Raw genomic sequence first — 17,933 nt, forward strand, 5'->3', positions numbered from 1 at the left:
ATTCAAAAAGATACATGCACCCCAGTGTTCATAGTACCATTATTTACAATTGCCAAGATATGGAAGCAGCTTAAGTGTCCATCAACAGATAAATGGATAAAGACGATGTGATACACACACACACATACAATGGAATACTAACCAGCCATAAAAAAAAAATGAAATTTTGCCATTTGCAACAACATGGCTGGACTTGGTGAGTACTATGCTAAGTGAAATAAGTCAGAGAAAGACAAATACTGTATGATATCACTTATATGTGGAATCTAAAATACACAACAAACTAGTAAATATAACAAAAAAGAAACAGACTCACAGATATAGAGAACAAACTAGTGGTTGCCAGTGTGGAGAGGGAAGTGGAGGGGCAATACAGGGGTAGAGGATTGAGAGGTATAAACTCTTAGGTATAAAATAAGCTGTAAGGGTATATTGTACAACACAGGGAATATAACCAATATTTTATAATAATTATAAATGGAGTATAAACTTTAAAAATTGTAAATCACTATATTTTACATCTGTAACTTATATAATATTGTACATCAACTATACTTCAAAAGAAAAAAAAGTATAGTACTGGCATAAAGACAGAAATACAAGCCAATAGAACAGAATAGAGATCCCAGAAATAAACCCACCCATTAGACCTGAAACTGTAAAACTCCTTGAACAAAATATAGGGAAAAAGCTTCATGACATTGGTCTTGGCAGTGATTTAATGGATATGACATTAAAAGCACAGGCAGCATACACACACAAAATAAATGAGTAGGACTACATCAAACTAAAAAGCCTCTGCACAGCAAAGGAAACAAACTGAAATGGCAACTTGCAGAATGGTAGACAATATCTGATAAAGGGTTAATCTCTAAAATATATAAGAACTCCTACAACTCAATAGCAAAAAAACCAACAACCTGATTCAAAAATGAACTAAGGACCTAAATCAACATTTCTCCAAAGAGGACATACAAATGACCAACAGGTATGTGAAAAAAAAAAAAAAAGTTTACCATCATTAATCGTCAGGGAAATGCAAATCAAAACCCACATCAAAACACCTGTCAAGAGTCAGATGACTATTACTAAAAAAAAAAAAAGACAAGTGTTGGTGAGCATGTGGAGAAATTGGAGCCCTTGCACAATTGGTGGGAGTGCAAAATGGTGCAGCCACTATGGAAAACAGTATGAAGTTTCCTAAAAAAAATAAAACTGCCATATGATCCAGCAGTCTCACTTCTGGATATTTATCAAAAGAATTGAAATCAGGATCTCAAAGAGATATTAGCACTCCCATGTTCATTGTAGTATTATTCACAGTAGTCAAGATGTGGAAACAACCTAGATATTCATCAACAGATGAATGGATAAAGAATATGTAGTATTCCATACATACAATGGAATATTAGCTTTAAAAAAGAAGGAAATTCTGCTTTATGTGACAATATGGATACAACTTGAGGACATTGTGCTGAGTGAATAAACCAGTCACGGGTAGATAAATATTGCATGATTCTACTTATATGAGGTATCTAAAATAGTCAAATTCATAGAATCAAAGAGTGGAATGTTGGTTGCCTGAGGCTTGTGGGGGAAATGGAGAGTTCCTAATCACTGGGCATAAAGTTTAAGTTAAGCAAGATAAATAAGTTCTAGAGATCAGTTGTACATTGTACCTATAGTTAACAATTATGTATTGTACACTTAAAATTTAAGAGGGTAGATCTCATGTTAAGAGTTCTTAACACAATAAAATAAAATGGGAAAAAAGGGAAAAAAATGTTAAGGAAGACACAGATACTTAAATACAATGCTATTTGCCATGGCATTGAATTCAAGCAGATTTGCCTTATACCCATCAAAAAGTGGTCCAATACTGAAATATACCCTCTTAAGAAATGATTTTCTCTCCCTAATGCAGGCCCTCCAAGCCTCCCACCCTTGGGTATTTTGTGTGAGTGGGTCTTCAGTATAATTGCAGTTGCCTTGATATAAGATTCTGCTTCCGTAGCTAGATGTAGTGGGAGAGGTGTAGTCTAATTGAAAGCCATATGATAAAAGATCCTTCACAGAAGGGAAGTCATGAATCACAAAGCACTGTTGCATGAAGCGAGGTTCTTTTGGAAGTAGGTTTGGGGTAACACTGGTTGGCAAGTACTGCATTTCATCATTTCTAAGATGCGTTAGAAAAAATTTTAACGTCTTTGAATTTGGAATGAATATTAAAGAACTGATGGTTGGTAATAGTTTAACTGGCAATGATTTTTCTTAGTGATATATAAAACAATGGTGCACATTAACTTACTGCTATCTGGTTGGTAGGCTATGAGAGGAAAATACAAATATGTTAACATGATTTGCAAATCTTTGATCTCTGTGATTCCTCATGGACACACAGGGAACACTGACAAATGCCATCTCCATCTACTTCAGAAGGGTAGGTGAGAAAAATTAGTCAGAGTGACAAATGTCATACTCAAATAGTGCCATGGGCACACATTTGTTTAAAATTCCTAGAGACACTTACCTGGGCTCAAAGTCATTGTCTTTTACAACACACTCCTTCTTCTCAGGCACACTGCTCCAGGTCCTGGGATCAGCTAAATCCACCAGAGCTTTGGCATTTAGCAACCCGAATCCAAATCGACTATTCACCATCAAGCCTGCTCCATTCTTTTTCCATCCAGGGTTATTGGCCAGTGGGTCATACTCAGAGGTCCAGACAACCAAGTGCTGCATATCTCGCCAGGTGAGATTTGGACTGGAGAGGAAGTGACCCAAAGAAATCTTTCAGGGACAAAAAGAAGTTTCCTTGCAAAAACAAGTGCTAAAAACAATCATCTCCATCCAGAGATGATGAGGTATCTTTTGCAACTGTACTTATGTAATTTTTGTGCGTATCACTATTGGCATGTCTTTCATTCATAATTAAAAATACAGTCTTGAAAACTTCTCCTCATACTGCATAAGTTAAGATCTTAGCATGAGTAAAATTGGTTTTCAGCATTGTAGAAAGGTAGAACTTGGCCCCTGATTCCTATGTACTTACATTTAACTGGAGCAAAAATTTAAAATGACAGCACTTCCTATGTGCCCTCCAATCTTCTGCTGTTCATTAACAGCCTTAGTATTTTCAGCATTATGAACCCACAGTTGAGCTTTTGACTTCCTTCTTAGGAAGACTCAGATTTAGACATGGGCTGGCTACCTACTCTTAAATATTTTTTATCTCTTTTCTTTATATAGCAAAAGTGTCAAGAAGTTCTTAGCTACTTGAGATCATTCTTACAAGGCACCATGCTGAATAGTGTGGGGATATTCAAGGAGGTAGTTCATGTTTTTAAGAAGTGTACAATCAAGTAAAGAAACTAAGTCTTTCAATAACTATAATATATCTGTTGAATGCTGTATTCATAGCATAATGTATTGTAGAACTTTGAAGAGAAAGAATTCTTTTGGGATGGAAAGATCTAGGAAGGCTTTTCTAGGAGGAAATATTTGAGTTGATCTTTAAAGGGTGGGTAGAATGTCAAAAAGTGGAAAGAGAGAGAACAGGGGATGAGGCAATGGGTCAAAACCTCTGACGGGGGAAGGATAGGATGTGGCCAGAGTACAGTGAACAGTCTGGTTTACTGGAGCAAGGAAGAGGTGAGCAGGAGTACTGAGCCAGATGTTGAGGACCTTGAATGCCAGGAAAAGGAGCTTATACTTTATCGTTTGGGCAAGGGGGAGCCATCGAGGGTTTTTGAGCAAGGAAATGGTATAATGAGGAGTCTTGGCAAAATTAATTTAGCAGCCATATAAAGATAAATCAGAGATGCATGGGATTGTCAGGTCTGTTATAACGAATATGAAACCTTCCCTGATCACCCTATTTAAGATTTCAATTCTCCCCAAATACTCCTGAGCTCTCTTATCTTGCTATACTTTATTTTTCTTTTATAGTGCTTATCATCTTCTAACATACTGAGCAACTCATTTGCTTTGTGTATTATTAATGTCTGTCTCCCCTGCTAGAATTAGCTGGGAGAAGGGCTGAGATTTTTATCCATCTTGTTCTCTGATGTGTACCAAGCACTCAGAAGAATGCCAGGCACAGGGTATATATGCTGGGTAAATATCGGTTGGTTGGATGATTGAATGTGTCTAAGTGTTAACTAGCCTTAAATACAATTTTAAAACTTACTGCTATTAGTCATTAGAGTCTTTCATGATCTCAAGCTTTTCCTTAGCTTTGAGACCTGCATTGTTTCTATCAAGCCAATCAAGCATTATTTATTAAATAATAAATGCCTAAGTGTTGAGTCTTCAAGGTTTCTATCTTACCACTAGGTTGTGAAACAACCATCAGGGAAATCTGGCTCAACTTGCTATCTTCTCCCCAGAGCCCATAATGGACTGGTTTAACAATCCCCTGGTGACAAGCAAGAGGCAATACACATTCCTAAACATTGAGGAGTCGGTTGCTGGCTAAAAGCCTCGTCCTCATCATAAGCATTGCAAAGGCTCTATCTGGTGGGCCTCAGGGGGAAGCTGTCCTCTCTCCACACCAGCCTGAGTGCACAGCCCGTGCATCACCATCTCTGAAGGGAGCTGCAGTCAAGGACTCAGGCCTTCCTCCCCCATCAAACTCTTCCCATATTTACATTCCTAGGCCCTGCGCCTTCATTCCTAGGTCTCCTTATCTGAGGCCTTGGGCAAAGCTCTTCTTCAGGCGCCTCAGCCAAGGCCTCCTAATGCGGGGAGGAGAAGGAACCTTGAAGATACTTCTCCCCACTCTGACTCAGTACCCAGTACTTCTCCACTCCGAGCCTTCCCCCTCACCCCACCCCACCCCAGAGTCCATAAAACTACCAGAGCCTTCTGTTGGGGCTTCCTCAACAGTGAGACAACCCCCATGTCCATGCTTTCAGCTGACCATCAGCTGGTGCACCTTTCCATGGGGGAAAATGGAATAGGGAGAGTCAGTGTTTTGTCTGGTTTTAGACTCTGGCCTTTACCATCACAGTAAGTGATGAAAGGCTTAACTCTTTCATTTTTGGTCTGTTGCTTTAAAGCTACTCTGACCCCTGGCAGTTCAATGTGCTTTCTCTCTGCTCAGCTGAGCTCCTGACAGACAACACAGAGAGTGACTGATAAAGGCCTAAACCTACTGAATCAAAATATCTGAGAGTAGGGCATGATTTTGTATGTATATTTGAAAAAAACTGTCTAGGCAGTTTTATGTTATACCTAAAATAAAGTTGGAAGAAAGAATACAAGCATATAACTAATTAAGACAATTAGGGGTCAGAATAGGGAGTAATAGAAGGCACATTAAATTATATTCTACTACCAAAGACCTGTGTGACCTTAAGCAAACCACTTCATCTCCCTGGGCCTGAGTGGACTCATCTATAAGATGAGTTGTTGAGTATGACAGTCTTGAAAATTCCGTATTATTCAGAACTCCAATCTGCCCAATATCATATATACTTCATTGTAGATCTTGTTTCCACATTGGCCATCCCACACTGAGGAATAATTAACTAGCTGAGCAGAAATGGCTTATTTTCTGAACGTGGAAACTAGTTCTGGCCCATATGGCACTTTATTGAAATTCTTGCTTCCAGTCTTTTAAAGAGAGTTTTAGGTAAAAGCCTCTTATCAAGGGGGTCTCTGGGCAACACACCAATTTCCCACTTGGACTCTCAGTGTGGGCAGGTGTGTGTGTGTGTGTGTGTGTGTGTGTGTGTGTGTGTGTAGGTTGGGATGAGGATATGTAGTAAGGAGGCATGGTCTTGATAATCATGATAATCAAACACAAAGCTGATTTTCTACATTAGTTAGAGAATTTGTTTTTTATTTAGTTGCAGATTTTATTGTTTAATTTTCTTTTGCCTATTCTTTGCAAAATATTCAGAGGCTTCATTGTCATGCAATTAGGAAAATTAAGCCTATTTTTCATTTGAGTGATTGCATTTCATAAATGAAAAGGAGCTTCTAACAATAGTGCATCTCATTCCTGACAGTCTTCCTCTGTTAATTAGCATCTCACTCCTCAATGGCATCCAGAATAATTAAATTTTTTAAAACTACATTGGGTTGCTAATCAAGGATGTGTTTATAGAAAATAAGGGCTTTGGAATTAAACACTGAAATTAAGCATTGCTTCTAATTAGAAGAGTGTAGGTAAAGTAATCTGGAGACAAAATTCTAAGGTGAAAAATCTTAAAGGCTACATGGTTTAGCCTCTAATCACAATTAGATAAGCCTAAATGTTGAAGATTTTCTAACCTAGAGACTTTCCAACATTTCACAATCCACTGAGTCAAGGATTTCTTTGATGTGATTTATCCAAAGGTTTCATGCAACTTTGAAAGTACGTTTCCCATCCTCTAACCTTTAATGAAAACAGAAGATTGGTTCATCTGTTTGTTTAATACCTCCAAAGGTGTGAAGGGATTCAATGTTTCACTTCTTGCTCTTTATTAAAAATTATTTTGATTCTTTGCTCTCCCCTCAAAAGACAGGTTACTGTCTGCCATCTTTCTTAAGTATAATAGTACCACAGGCATTTATCCAAGGAATTCCTGTCTCTCTTAGTGTGTGTGTGTGTGTGTGTATTATATATATATATATTTCCAGGATATGCCTATTAAGTATCCTAATGGGCCTCTTCACAGTCACAGCCCAATGAGGTTGTAGGAAAATACAGTTGTAAGGTAACCCTTCATAGCAGCTGTTTCTCAAATTTTGGCTAAGGTAACTACCAGCATAAACATTGCCTGGAATATCAGAAACTTCTGAATCTGAGTCACTGGCAATTGGACCCGGGAATCTGCAAACTAAATAAACATCCAAGGTGATGACTGTATGCTGGTGTTTGAGAAACACTCTTCTAGGGAAGGAAAATATTCCTCTATACATTTGATCCAGAAAGTATTCTTTGAGCCAGAAATCATTCTTTCTCCTTCCCTCTCCTCTTCCCATTCCCCAGACTCCCATATTTAATGCAGCATAGTAAGTAGTCTGCATGACAGGAGCCTTTTATTCAGAATTCATAAACATGAGTTAAGATGTTTCTTTATCAGTCTCAATCTTCTTAACTCCTCTTTCTTTGAGGGGATGGTATTTCCCCTCCCTCACAGGACTATAGGAGGCAGTGTCCTGTAGCTGCTGGTAGTACAGGCTTTGGGGTCAGACAGACCTAAGTTTGAATCTTTTGTGGGATCTTGGTTACATTTCTCAACCTCTCTAAGTCTCAGTGTCTTCCTTAGTAAAATGCAATTAATAATTTCTGTGTCACAAGACTGTTGTAAGGATTAGAGTTGGTACTGTATATAAAGAGGTTAGCACAGTGTCTGGCCATGGTAAGAGCCTGATAAATACTGAATGTTATTATTCTTGATAAATTTAGCCCAGAGTTGTTCTTCAGTCTCCATAGTTGTTCCTTGAGGAGAAGCACATGGTTAAATGATTCTTCCAATCTTGATTGTCTAGGGACTCTTCTAGAAATTCTGGCATTCAGATTTTCTGAAATAGTCATTTTGGTATAGACGGTTGAATGGAGCTAAGAAAACTGCCCATTTGAGAACAGACATCCCAATAATCTGTATGTACTTTGGCAGGAAGTTTATAAATGTTAAGATAGATTATGGCCATCTTACTGATGATTGAATCAAAATGAAAAGAATTAAATTCTTATTACATGCACCAGGGAGATCATAGACTCTTAATGTCTCTTAAATCATGAGCAGTGTGAGAATCTGATGGAACCTACAAACCATTCCCCCCAAAATGCCAGACACGCACTCTCAAACATTTCTGCATCTAGTTTCAAAGAAGTTCATGGACCCCATGTATTTCATAACAATCCATGGAGTCCCTGCTTTATAAATAGTCCATTAGGAATTAACTGAGATTAATGAGGCTAGATCATTCTTAGATCACTTTCTCCTTATACAGAAATAGAAGGTTTGAAATTTTAGAAGTTAGAGATTACACTTTTAAAATTTAAGTTCTTAGTCAAAATAACATTACATCTGTTCAGCTAGATGGGTGTTTCTACTCTTCTGGTCACTAGACAAGGATGGGCTAGGTCTGGCTAGTTACATTTGCATGCATCTGATAGGTGTTGGGTAGGGAAGACAAGATTTTAAGGATGGTTTTCTTTTAAAAGCTCCCTGGAGCTAAAAGCTTGTATCCTAAAATCATAAATATCATGATCTTGTTTCACTACCTGTGTGTAACTACTTGCCTTTATAGGACCTTATTTCTTTCACTCTGGTCCTCTTACCACCAACCTCAGCAATTCATGTTAGATGATCTATATATGCTGATACCTTCAGTTTCAAACTGGAGGATTTTATAAAGGGAAAAGGTTTGAAAAAAATGATCTGATCTGACCCCTCCATTCTACAGATGATAAATTGAGCCCTCTTAATTTGCCTAAGGTCACATAGCTAGTGATACGCCTAGAACTTGAAGCCAGGAGTTCCTTGCACTTTTCAATGCTTAGATTATCTTTCCTCAAATTTGGTTTGGTTCTGCTGATGCCAGTCATAGCTTGTGTCTTTAGACTTTGCCCTCTGTCCATCCCCTTCCTGTTACAACTGGACTCAGATTCTGAACATAGCTTTTCTGTTGGATTCAAGAGCTTCAGATTTCCCTGTTTCTGACTGGGCATCTGGATTTGCTCTTCCTTTATCAGTATCTTTCCAGCCCCTCCAAGTAGGTAGACTCTTGATACAAGCCTTACTAGGCCTATCTTTCTTAGCCGCTGTGGCCGTTTCATAGCTGAGATACCAGGGACTAAACCACAACTCCACAGATGGCTCCAGGGCTCCTGGAACGATGCTGGACTCTTCTCAGGAACTGCAGGGCTTTTCCAGCTATGGCCCGGGCCAAGGAGTTCTGTTCTTCTACTACTGTGAACCTCACCTCATCTACTGAACATGACATGAAGGAACTGCTTTGTCCTCTCTGTAGAGAATATGGATGTTCTTCTAAGATAACTTCCTTTTTAGGAAGGATAATAGTAATTTACAAGTTTTAACACTTCCTCTATCATGCAACCATAGCACCTGACTTAACATTTAAAGATTTCTCACCACACAACATCAGAACATTTTTTCCTCTGTATGAAGTATTAGACTATTGAATAACTATTATGAAGGGAAAAATGTTGCTAAATCTCTTTTTTGGTAACATACACTAAAATAAATTCCAGGGGGATTTAGAACATAAATATGGTAAAGGAACCATAATAAAAGACATATAAATAAATGTGTATATAATTTGGAGTTGTAAAGATTTTTCCGAGCATAAAAAGGAAAAAAACCTTAAGGAGACTGACAAAGATAACTGTATACATATTAACTTCATTACATTAAAATTACATGTAAATAAAATTAAAAGGTAAATGTCAAACTAACCAAGCATTAGTAGCTTTTCTAACTAAGTCCATAAAACAAAATCAAGGTCATAAACAATCACAGATGATAAATGGCAAAAGAATATAAAATATTGAGCTTCATTAGTAATGAAATAAAAGCATATAGAGATGAGATGCCATTTTCACCTATCAAAGTAGCAAACATTTTAAAAGATAATAAAAGTAGGTTTGATAAGGGTTTAGGAAACTGGCACTCTCACACATATACTGCTGGTGGGAATACAAAATGGTACCGTCTTTATAGACAGTAACTTGTCAATATGTATCAAAATCATTAAAACATGCATGCCCTTTGACCCAAAAATTCCAATCGTAAGTGTTTATCTTAAGGAAATTATCAGAAATGATAACTAATATCTGTGGACAAGGGTGTTTGAGCATGAAATGGCCTTAATAAAATTTGCATTTATATAATGGTATACTACAAAAAGATAAGAGTCCTGTTTTTAATTCTCATGTCCCCTGATGTGTTATATCAGCTCTAGGGTGGGGCTTATATAATCTAAAAAAAAAAGATGTTTTTTAAACTTATTATTCCTAACACTACCCACAAGAAATTATCTGGACAAAGTCTTTCTTGGTGGGAATAAACAGAAGTGAGAAGGCCTTATAGCTGAGTGGTAGGAGGACTGGAGAGGACTGAGTGGGAGGAGAGCATGAGTTTTTAAAAGTCAAGGAAGATTGCTTTAGATATGAGAAAGTGCTCTTGATATAGGTGGATTAAAACAATTACAAAATAGTGTGTGAATTAAGATTCCAATTTTGCAAGATAAGTGTGTGTATTAAATCTACATTGAGATGTTGACAGGAAGAGAGCTTATTTTTTATTATTTTTTGTAGTTTTCCACTGTAACCATATATTCAGAAAAAAATATATGCTATGAAAAAGAAAGAGAAACAGCTTTTTACGGGTGATTAGACGCTTTCTGGGCCTTACTTTGCTTCCAGGGCCAGAGCGAAGATGCCAGCAGCCAGGGGTGCTGAGGCAGAGGTGCCTGTGTGGGTCTCTGTGCAGTCGTTGTGCAGGTCAGCACTCGTCTGAGGGGCACCAGGAAAGAAAGAAACATGGGAGAACATGTGAGGAGTGTGATCCTGTCCCCAGGGGTTAACCCCACCGAGGGCTGCATCTGTTAGGATCAGGAAGCCCAGCTGATTCGATTCCCTATTTCCTCCTCTAAACTACAGGCGGATGTTTGCCATCTGCTGATATTTTAGCTCACTCTCCTCTATATGCAACTTGTCTATAATTCTGGCATCAGAGTGCCTTTTCTGGGGATGAAGTCCTCCCACTACGAATTTTTTTTCCTCTTCTGAGATTCCCAAATGAAATGCTGTCTGTAAAAAAGGGACTGTTTCAAAATCACTGTGAATCATGCTGGCCCATTAATCATCAGGTCCATTGTGTTTGGCCTGGCATATTTAGAAATTTTGCCTCATGCACAATTCCCTTTTGCCTTCAGATTGACATTTGACTGCCTCTTCAGCATGAGGAGGTAAAGCCATCCTGATTTGGGCCACTTGAACTATTTGCACAAAACGTGTTTAGTGTGTAGCTTGCACTCACTGTTGATGTAATCTGATGGCCATGAGTTAGTGTCACACTTGTACTTTGATGAACATGGCGAGTTTTTCAAATGAAAGTGGGCTGGACTTAGATCTGGGCTCAAATTCTAAACCTGCCACTCAGTAGATGTGTCCCATGGGCAAGTCACTTGGTTTCCCCATCTGTCAAATGAGGTTGATATTTCTTGACTCATATTCTGAGGCTGAAATGAGATCCTGTCTGTGAAAGCATGTTCACACAATGTGATTGCACATAAGGAATTACCCAGGCTAATTTTAGCTTAGTGAAGAGGTTGCTGAGATGAAGGGAAGAAACCAAAGAGACTTCCGATTAGTCTGCCTTGAGGACCACAGTGTTGTTGGTTGAACAAGTACTTGGGCCAAAGGATTGCTAACAAGACACCCACCCAGGCTCTCACACTATGATTTTTAGCTAGAGATTTCAATGTGTGGGAGGGAGGTGCAAAAAAACAGTTTGTTCTATTATCACCTCCTTTGGCTTCCCACTTGGAGTCGCTGAATATCTCAAGTTCTGGTGGCCCTGTTCCTCTGGGGGCTGCGGAAGCAAGGTTGCCCTTTTTACCTGTTGACGCAAGTAAGCCCCGGAGATGACTGTGCTGAGGAAGAGGTTTGCGTAAGACAAAGGCTATGTTAGTGCAACCGTCTCAAATAGAATCCACCAGCTGTCTCTTCTATGGCTCATTTACCTAAGGAGGGATCTTTACAAAGATGGAAATTCTTCCTCCTGCTTCACAGCAGAGTGGCTCAGATGAGGGACCGTCTATGAAGTGGTGACTCTGAAATGGACCACAGGCCATTTTTTGAAAAGCCACTCGGAACACCCACAGGGCCATCAAGAGCCAGGGGCTGTGAATGCAAGTGGGGCACACGTCTGGTAGGCTCCTTTACAGCAGGGTATAAGATATACCTGCTGTAAAGAACCCCTAGGTAGAATGTTATTATCTCTTTGAGTAATTGAAGATATGGGCATGAGAGGTAGGCCAGGGCTTCTAAGTTGAGACCATAGTTTTACCGTCTAAACTAGAGTAGGTTGCAGAAACAGGCAGTTCCAGAAGAGTGATCCTGCATGAAGATCGTAGTTCTGACAATTTTGTTGAGATGCCATTAATATGAATTTTACTCATATTCCAAAGGCTAATTATTAGGCAGGTTACCCACAATCTAATTGGATCGTGACCTGTTTTTTAATTGAGATTAGGATCTACACACTTTAGCTGGTTGGTTCTTTCTGTGTGTCAGGAGTTAAGTTTGAGGCTTTCAATTTTTAAATTAAAAGAAGTGCCTCGGGCTTCCCTGGTGGCACAGTTGTTAAGAATCTGCCTGCCAATGCAGGGGACACGGGTTCGAGCCCTGGTCCAGGAAAATCCCACATGCCGCGGAGCAACTAAGTTCATGTGCCACAACTAATGAGCCTGTGCTATAGAGCCCACGAGCCACAACTACTGAAGCCCGTGCGCCTAGAGCCCATGCTCTGCAACAAGAGAAGCCACCGCAATGAGAAGTTCTCGCACCGCAATGAAGAGTAGCCCCCACTCGCAGCAACTAGAGAAAGCCCGCGAGCAGCAACGAAGACCCAACGCAGCCAAAAATAAATAAGTAAAATAAATAAATAAATAAATAAAATTTATTAAAAAAGAAGTGCCTCTCTTTGTTCTCAAAGCCCCCGAATGGGCCTTCCTCATCATGCCCTTGAAGGGAAATCTAATAATTGCCCTTGGTAGTCTGACTCATGGAAGTGAAGGCACAGCCAAGCGTGCGGGCTGGAGATGTTCTCTGAGCATATAACATTCCTAAGCTGCTTATTCGGATGCTGAGAAGTTCACCTCAGGGGAAATTTAGACTGTTATTTTCCTGTAGGTTGTCCATCCTTAGGAGACATAGCTGGTGTATGCTCTGTATTTTTATCATCTGCTAAAGGGCAAGTCAGACATTTTCCCTGCTATTAAAGGATCAACAAGTACAAGGGTGATAAAGCTCCAACAACCCTAAAATCTCCTTTAAGGCTGTTTTCAGGGAGGCATCACACAAGCTGAACAGACATTTGGAGTCTCGGCCATATGTAATGACAGATTGGTGGCTTCTCAGGGCTGAGTTTAAAAACGACTGAGAGGCGACATCATTTTGGCAGAAGCATCATTATCCCTGGGAGAGAAAGCTTCCCGATATATACCCACCCTTCAAGTGAGCAAAGTGTGAGTCTCCCCAACTGAGACGTGAAGCTTAAGCAAATCAGTTTGACCAAAGGATCCTTCTGAAGGCAAGCCGCGTTCTCCTACCTAAGCAGAGAGAGTTAGACAAAAGCAACCTACGATTCGCTGGTCCGTGTAATCGCCGCTGCTGTACGAGGTGGCCAGCGTGGAGGAGCACTTCTCAGCGTACCAGGGGGATAGGCCTTGCTGCGAGGCACTGCTGATGGAGATGGTGTAGATACTGTCCGTGTACCCGTCACAGTCACAGTTATCTCCCTGACGCCCCCCATTCCCAGAAGCCCAGACGAAGATAGAGCCCTTTCCTTGTCTCCCCTAAAGGAAAAGCCAAAACATATCACGTCTATTATCATCACTGGGGTCACTGTCACATCCCAGTAAAATCCCCAACAAATATATAGATGCATGCATGAAGTTCTCAGAAACAGTAATCTGGAGTCTGTTTCAACTCCAGGTCCTCCAGCATCGATGCTGGAACTCTCACGAGACTGTGTGTTATAAGCCACTGAGCTCTGGTTTGCCAGTCCTTCATCCGGGCCCTCTCTGGGATGGCGCTGAGTGAGGACTGTTCTTTTTTTTCTTTGTTATGTGGATTCATAATCTGGCCTTCAGCACTCACTCGAATTTTTTCACTGTTCCCTTGGCTTATGTCACTACGCTTGAATCTTTGAACTTCCTCTCTTTCTTTCTGCTTGAATCTTCTGGCTGACTGATAGAATGACAAAATCAGGCATTATTCAGATCTGCTTTGCAGCTGCATTAAAAGGGACTCTTCAATTGAATGGAACTCGTCAAGGCTACCCTTTCTATGATTTTTCAATTTGTGCTCTCCAAAATTTCTACTTTTGTTTCCTCCTGTGCAGAACGAGGCCTTAGAATCCTGGCAAGAATGCACTAAACCCCAGTGACAGAGCAACACAACCAAGGCACAAGTATTCATCAGGCACGTGCAGAGAGGGAGGTGGCACATTGCTATACTTAAGGATGCATTTTCAGAGTATTTGAAAGAAGTCTGGGTAGTAGTTTACCTCGTGTAGAAATCCAAAAGCAGCAGGAAAATGAGAAAGGACATATCCAGAGTATTTTTGAAAGTAAATATTCTAAAGCTAATGAATATCTGTTGCATGTCAGACCCAAATGGGGAAAACTTTCTTAACCCTTAACTTCCATCCCTCTGAAGAACGATTTGGCTCTCTAAATGCACTTCAAATCATAAACAATAACAAGAAGTTCACAACCATTTCTTTGCATATAAACTAAGCGTTCTTCCCTTCTCCTCATATTCAAATGGTCAGGTTTCATTTCAAGTGGGTCTGTGTTAAGCATCTCACCTGTTTGACACCATATTCAAAAGCCTTCTGGGCTAGTCGGCCAGGCCCCTCCACAGTTTTCCCATCATCGTTAGGGCCCCAGCTCGCACTGTAAATATCCACATGTCCAGGATTAAATCCAATTGAGCTGGCTTCAATAGCATCCGTCACAATGCCATCGAGCATTCTTATCCCTGAACAGCGAAACAGACAAATACATATGTTGATGTCAGTGTGTACATGTAGAATGGCACGATGCTCTTAATATTCATTTTTTTAAAAAGACTCCCAAAAGAGTCAAAAACAGGTTATGAGTGTACATCCTAAATGCCTGTGACCGAGCTGCTAAAAGCACAGCAGGAAGATCAAGTCACCACCTCCATAAGCTTCCTTATCTGCCCTTTAGAGATAACTCTATATGCTGTGCTATGGCCATGGTTGTTGTCGTTTACAAAATGTCTCCCCTCCCTCTGCTGCCCTGATAACCTGAAAATGACAGGATAGCTTTCAGAAAGAGGCATCAAACAGCTCTCTCTCAACATGCCTGCTCATGACTATACCACGAATGGCTGTGGCCCAGTCAGTGCCTTACAAAGGACTCTGTACGGGAAACTGTGCAGCTTGAAAAGATCTACTTACAATAGGAAACTCACAAATAGGGAAAGAACTCTTGTTTCTAAGCACTGATTAAAAATAACCCAGAGGCCATTCTTTTATGTGTTTGCTAAGAAACATTTTCAAGGAGCATGCTTCCTTTTCTTCTAAATAATCTCAAGGATGAAATCATTGCCATGGATTTCACTCCTGAGGGAGAATCAGTTTTCATCAGGAGAAGGCAGATGCAGTGGCTCTTTATGCTTTCCAACAGGCTGTCACCCATCATCAGACTCATGTATTCAAGAGCCAGGAAGGCAAAAGCAGTTTAGACAGATACAGGCAGCTACCTGGTTATTCCTGGCTTCAGGCTAATGATCCAATGGAGTGCACAGCTTTAGATTTTCACACTATTATTTACTATGGAGCTTGGGTAAAAGAACATGTAGTTGACATGACTAGTAGAAGTTATATTTATTTTTAAAAAATTGTTTAAAATGCATTTGGGAAAAAAATCCCAGCTCTGCTATTTACTAGCTCTGTGATCTTGGGCAAGGCACTTAACTTCTATGTGCCTCAGTTTCTTCAGCTGTAAAATGCGGATGATAACAGCTCGTGTGCCTTGAGGGATACACTATATGCAGCTACCATTGTACAGGCCTTAAACATATGAACTCATTTATCCTTATGACAACCATTTGAGGTGGGTGCTATAATTCTCCCCATTTTACAGGGAGAGAGACTGAGGCCAGAGAGGGACAGGGACTTGCCCAAGGCCACACAACTTGCAACTGGGAAGCTGGGACTTGAATCCCAGAAATCTGGCACTCAAATCCATCCTGTTAACTTCCAGGATGTGGATAATGTCTTGGAAGGTAAATGATGGACATACAGTAGGTGTGTTTTGGTTTCCTTGAGAATCTTGCTTCTGATTCCTCCTCTATAAAATGAAGGGATGAGATGATTCTCTCACAGACTATAGCTACTTAGTTCATCATTACTTAAAAAGTGTATTCTTTTTCTAGGTGATTATGTAATTTGTGCTTCTGCCTCCATTTTCTTTAAGTTAACATGGCATTTTGACGATGCTAGTATAAAGGAATCAAGAATGACCCTTAAAATCTAAGAGTGTGCTGTAATAGTGAGAGATGCATTCTATATGCTAGGATGTATATTTATTTGATTTCTGAAAAGGAATACAAAGCCAAATTCAAGGTATACTCAGGTAGAGCTTAAAGGAGTTTTACTGTCATTGCCATATTCTACAATGAATCTTTTTTGTTGTGGTTTTAGAAAATAAACTAAATGCAAAGTTCATAGTATAACCATGAAAGCCTGAGGCAGGGCTAGTGTGAAGAGGAGAGACAAGTGTTTTATTCTCTGTGAGCCCCTGCAGATCCACTCTGCACCCTTCTTCACAGGAACATGGATGACAGCAGTGGGTTCTTTTGTCTTCCCATTGGTTTCAGCCAACTGAAACAGCAGCAGGAGGTTTGGGGGTGAGGGGAGAGTGAGGTACTTATTCCTGGATCCCCCCCTGGTTAGAAGCAGCTCCACTGTTGTACTCATGGCCACAGCTCCTGTCCAGTGGCTGTCTCATGTGGTCACAGCTTTCTCTCTCCATTTTCCGTGACTACTCCCTCCCCTTGCTTCATTAAGTCTAAAGGTGGTAACATCTGCTTACATCAGTTAGTCCCTTGTTGGTTTCTTTTAACTCTTGTAAATAGTTCCTTTATTAAACTGCCCTGATGGAACTTACCATATGCTTATCTATAAAGACACTGACTGAAACAACCAGAGATTCTAAATTTTTGCTACCACAGATAACCTTTGGCTTCTTACTATAAGAAGTATGTATTCTTTTTATTGTTTTTAACTGTTCTTTGTTATGAACTAAAGGACTACAGAATTGAGAGGCAGGGAAAATCTTTACCTAAATTTACCTCCTCCTTCTGTTCTCTTAGCAAGCACTCAATAACAAACTCTTCTAAATCAGAACACAGAGAAAATTAGATTTGCTTCAAAAGCTATTCAACATTTCCTTTTCCCCCCAACAAAGATGTATGGGCTATATTCAGCTATCATTTTCTAAGAATCCAGATCCATTGATTTGCTTACAAATCACATTCAAGTCATGTAGCAAATTTTGCTACATGAAATGGAGTTCATTTCTTCCTCTGGTTGTTGAAAAGTCCCCCCGCACCACCCCATTTACACCAGGTTAATGCAAGACTCAAATTAAATTGCAAAACTACAGGAACAACCCTTTGCTTTACCTCCAACTTTGGAATTGTATGCAACTCCGACCCCACACTTGTGATTATTTGCTTGCATGGCAATTTCTCCTGCACATCTGGTCCCATGTCTGAGGATTAGAAAATAGGATTTATAAAATGTAAATGAGGACAAACATTGGTGTTGCATATGAATCCATGGTACATGGATATGTTAACTTTTTGTCAGGCTTGTTGCTGGTTTTCTTCCCATCAGTATTAGATGAAGTGTAGGTATCAGATGAAGGGAACACGTACTGGAGCCCAAGTATATGAGTTCAAGTTCTAGCTTCTGCCACAAACTAGTGATGTGACCTTGGGTAAGTTACTGGTCCTCAAAGAATTGTGGCATCCCATGAAATATTGTATGCAGAACACTTAGAAAAGTGGCTGGTATATAGTAAGAACCCAGGAAGTGTTAGCTATTGATACCATCTCAAAGAAATGGTTTCTGCACCAGAATTTTGGTGTTAAAGTGACTCCTGACTTCCCCTCACTAGTGACTTCCTTGAATTAGTTTAACCTG

The 17,933-nt window shown here is 39.9% G+C and overlaps 1 protein-coding gene across 3 annotated transcripts in view; it reads right to left on the minus strand.

Moving 5' to 3' along the window:
- PCSK1 (proprotein convertase subtilisin/kexin type 1) overlaps positions 1-17,933 on the minus strand; it is a 42,829-nt gene that overhangs the window by 8,492 nt on the left and 16,404 nt on the right. For 2 of the 3 annotated variants that reach the window (XM_057541695.1, XM_007197469.2), the window contains 5 exons: positions 17,411-17,499; positions 14,562-14,734; positions 13,333-13,545; positions 10,377-10,477; positions 2,531-2,764 (listed from right to left, as the gene is read on the minus strand). In XM_057541695.1, coding sequence (XP_057397678.1) covers positions 2,531-2,764; positions 10,377-10,477; positions 13,333-13,545; positions 14,562-14,734; positions 17,411-17,499 — 810 coding nt within the window. The remainder of the gene's footprint in view (positions 1-2,530; positions 2,765-10,376; positions 10,478-13,332; positions 13,546-14,561; positions 14,735-17,410; positions 17,500-17,933) is intronic. The other variant, XM_057541696.1, reaches the window with a different exon arrangement.

The sequence above is a fragment of the Balaenoptera acutorostrata genome, chromosome 2 (assembly GCF_949987535.1).
Source record: "Balaenoptera acutorostrata chromosome 2, mBalAcu1.1, whole genome shotgun sequence".
NCBI lineage: Eukaryota > Metazoa > Chordata > Mammalia > Artiodactyla > Balaenopteridae > Balaenoptera > Balaenoptera acutorostrata.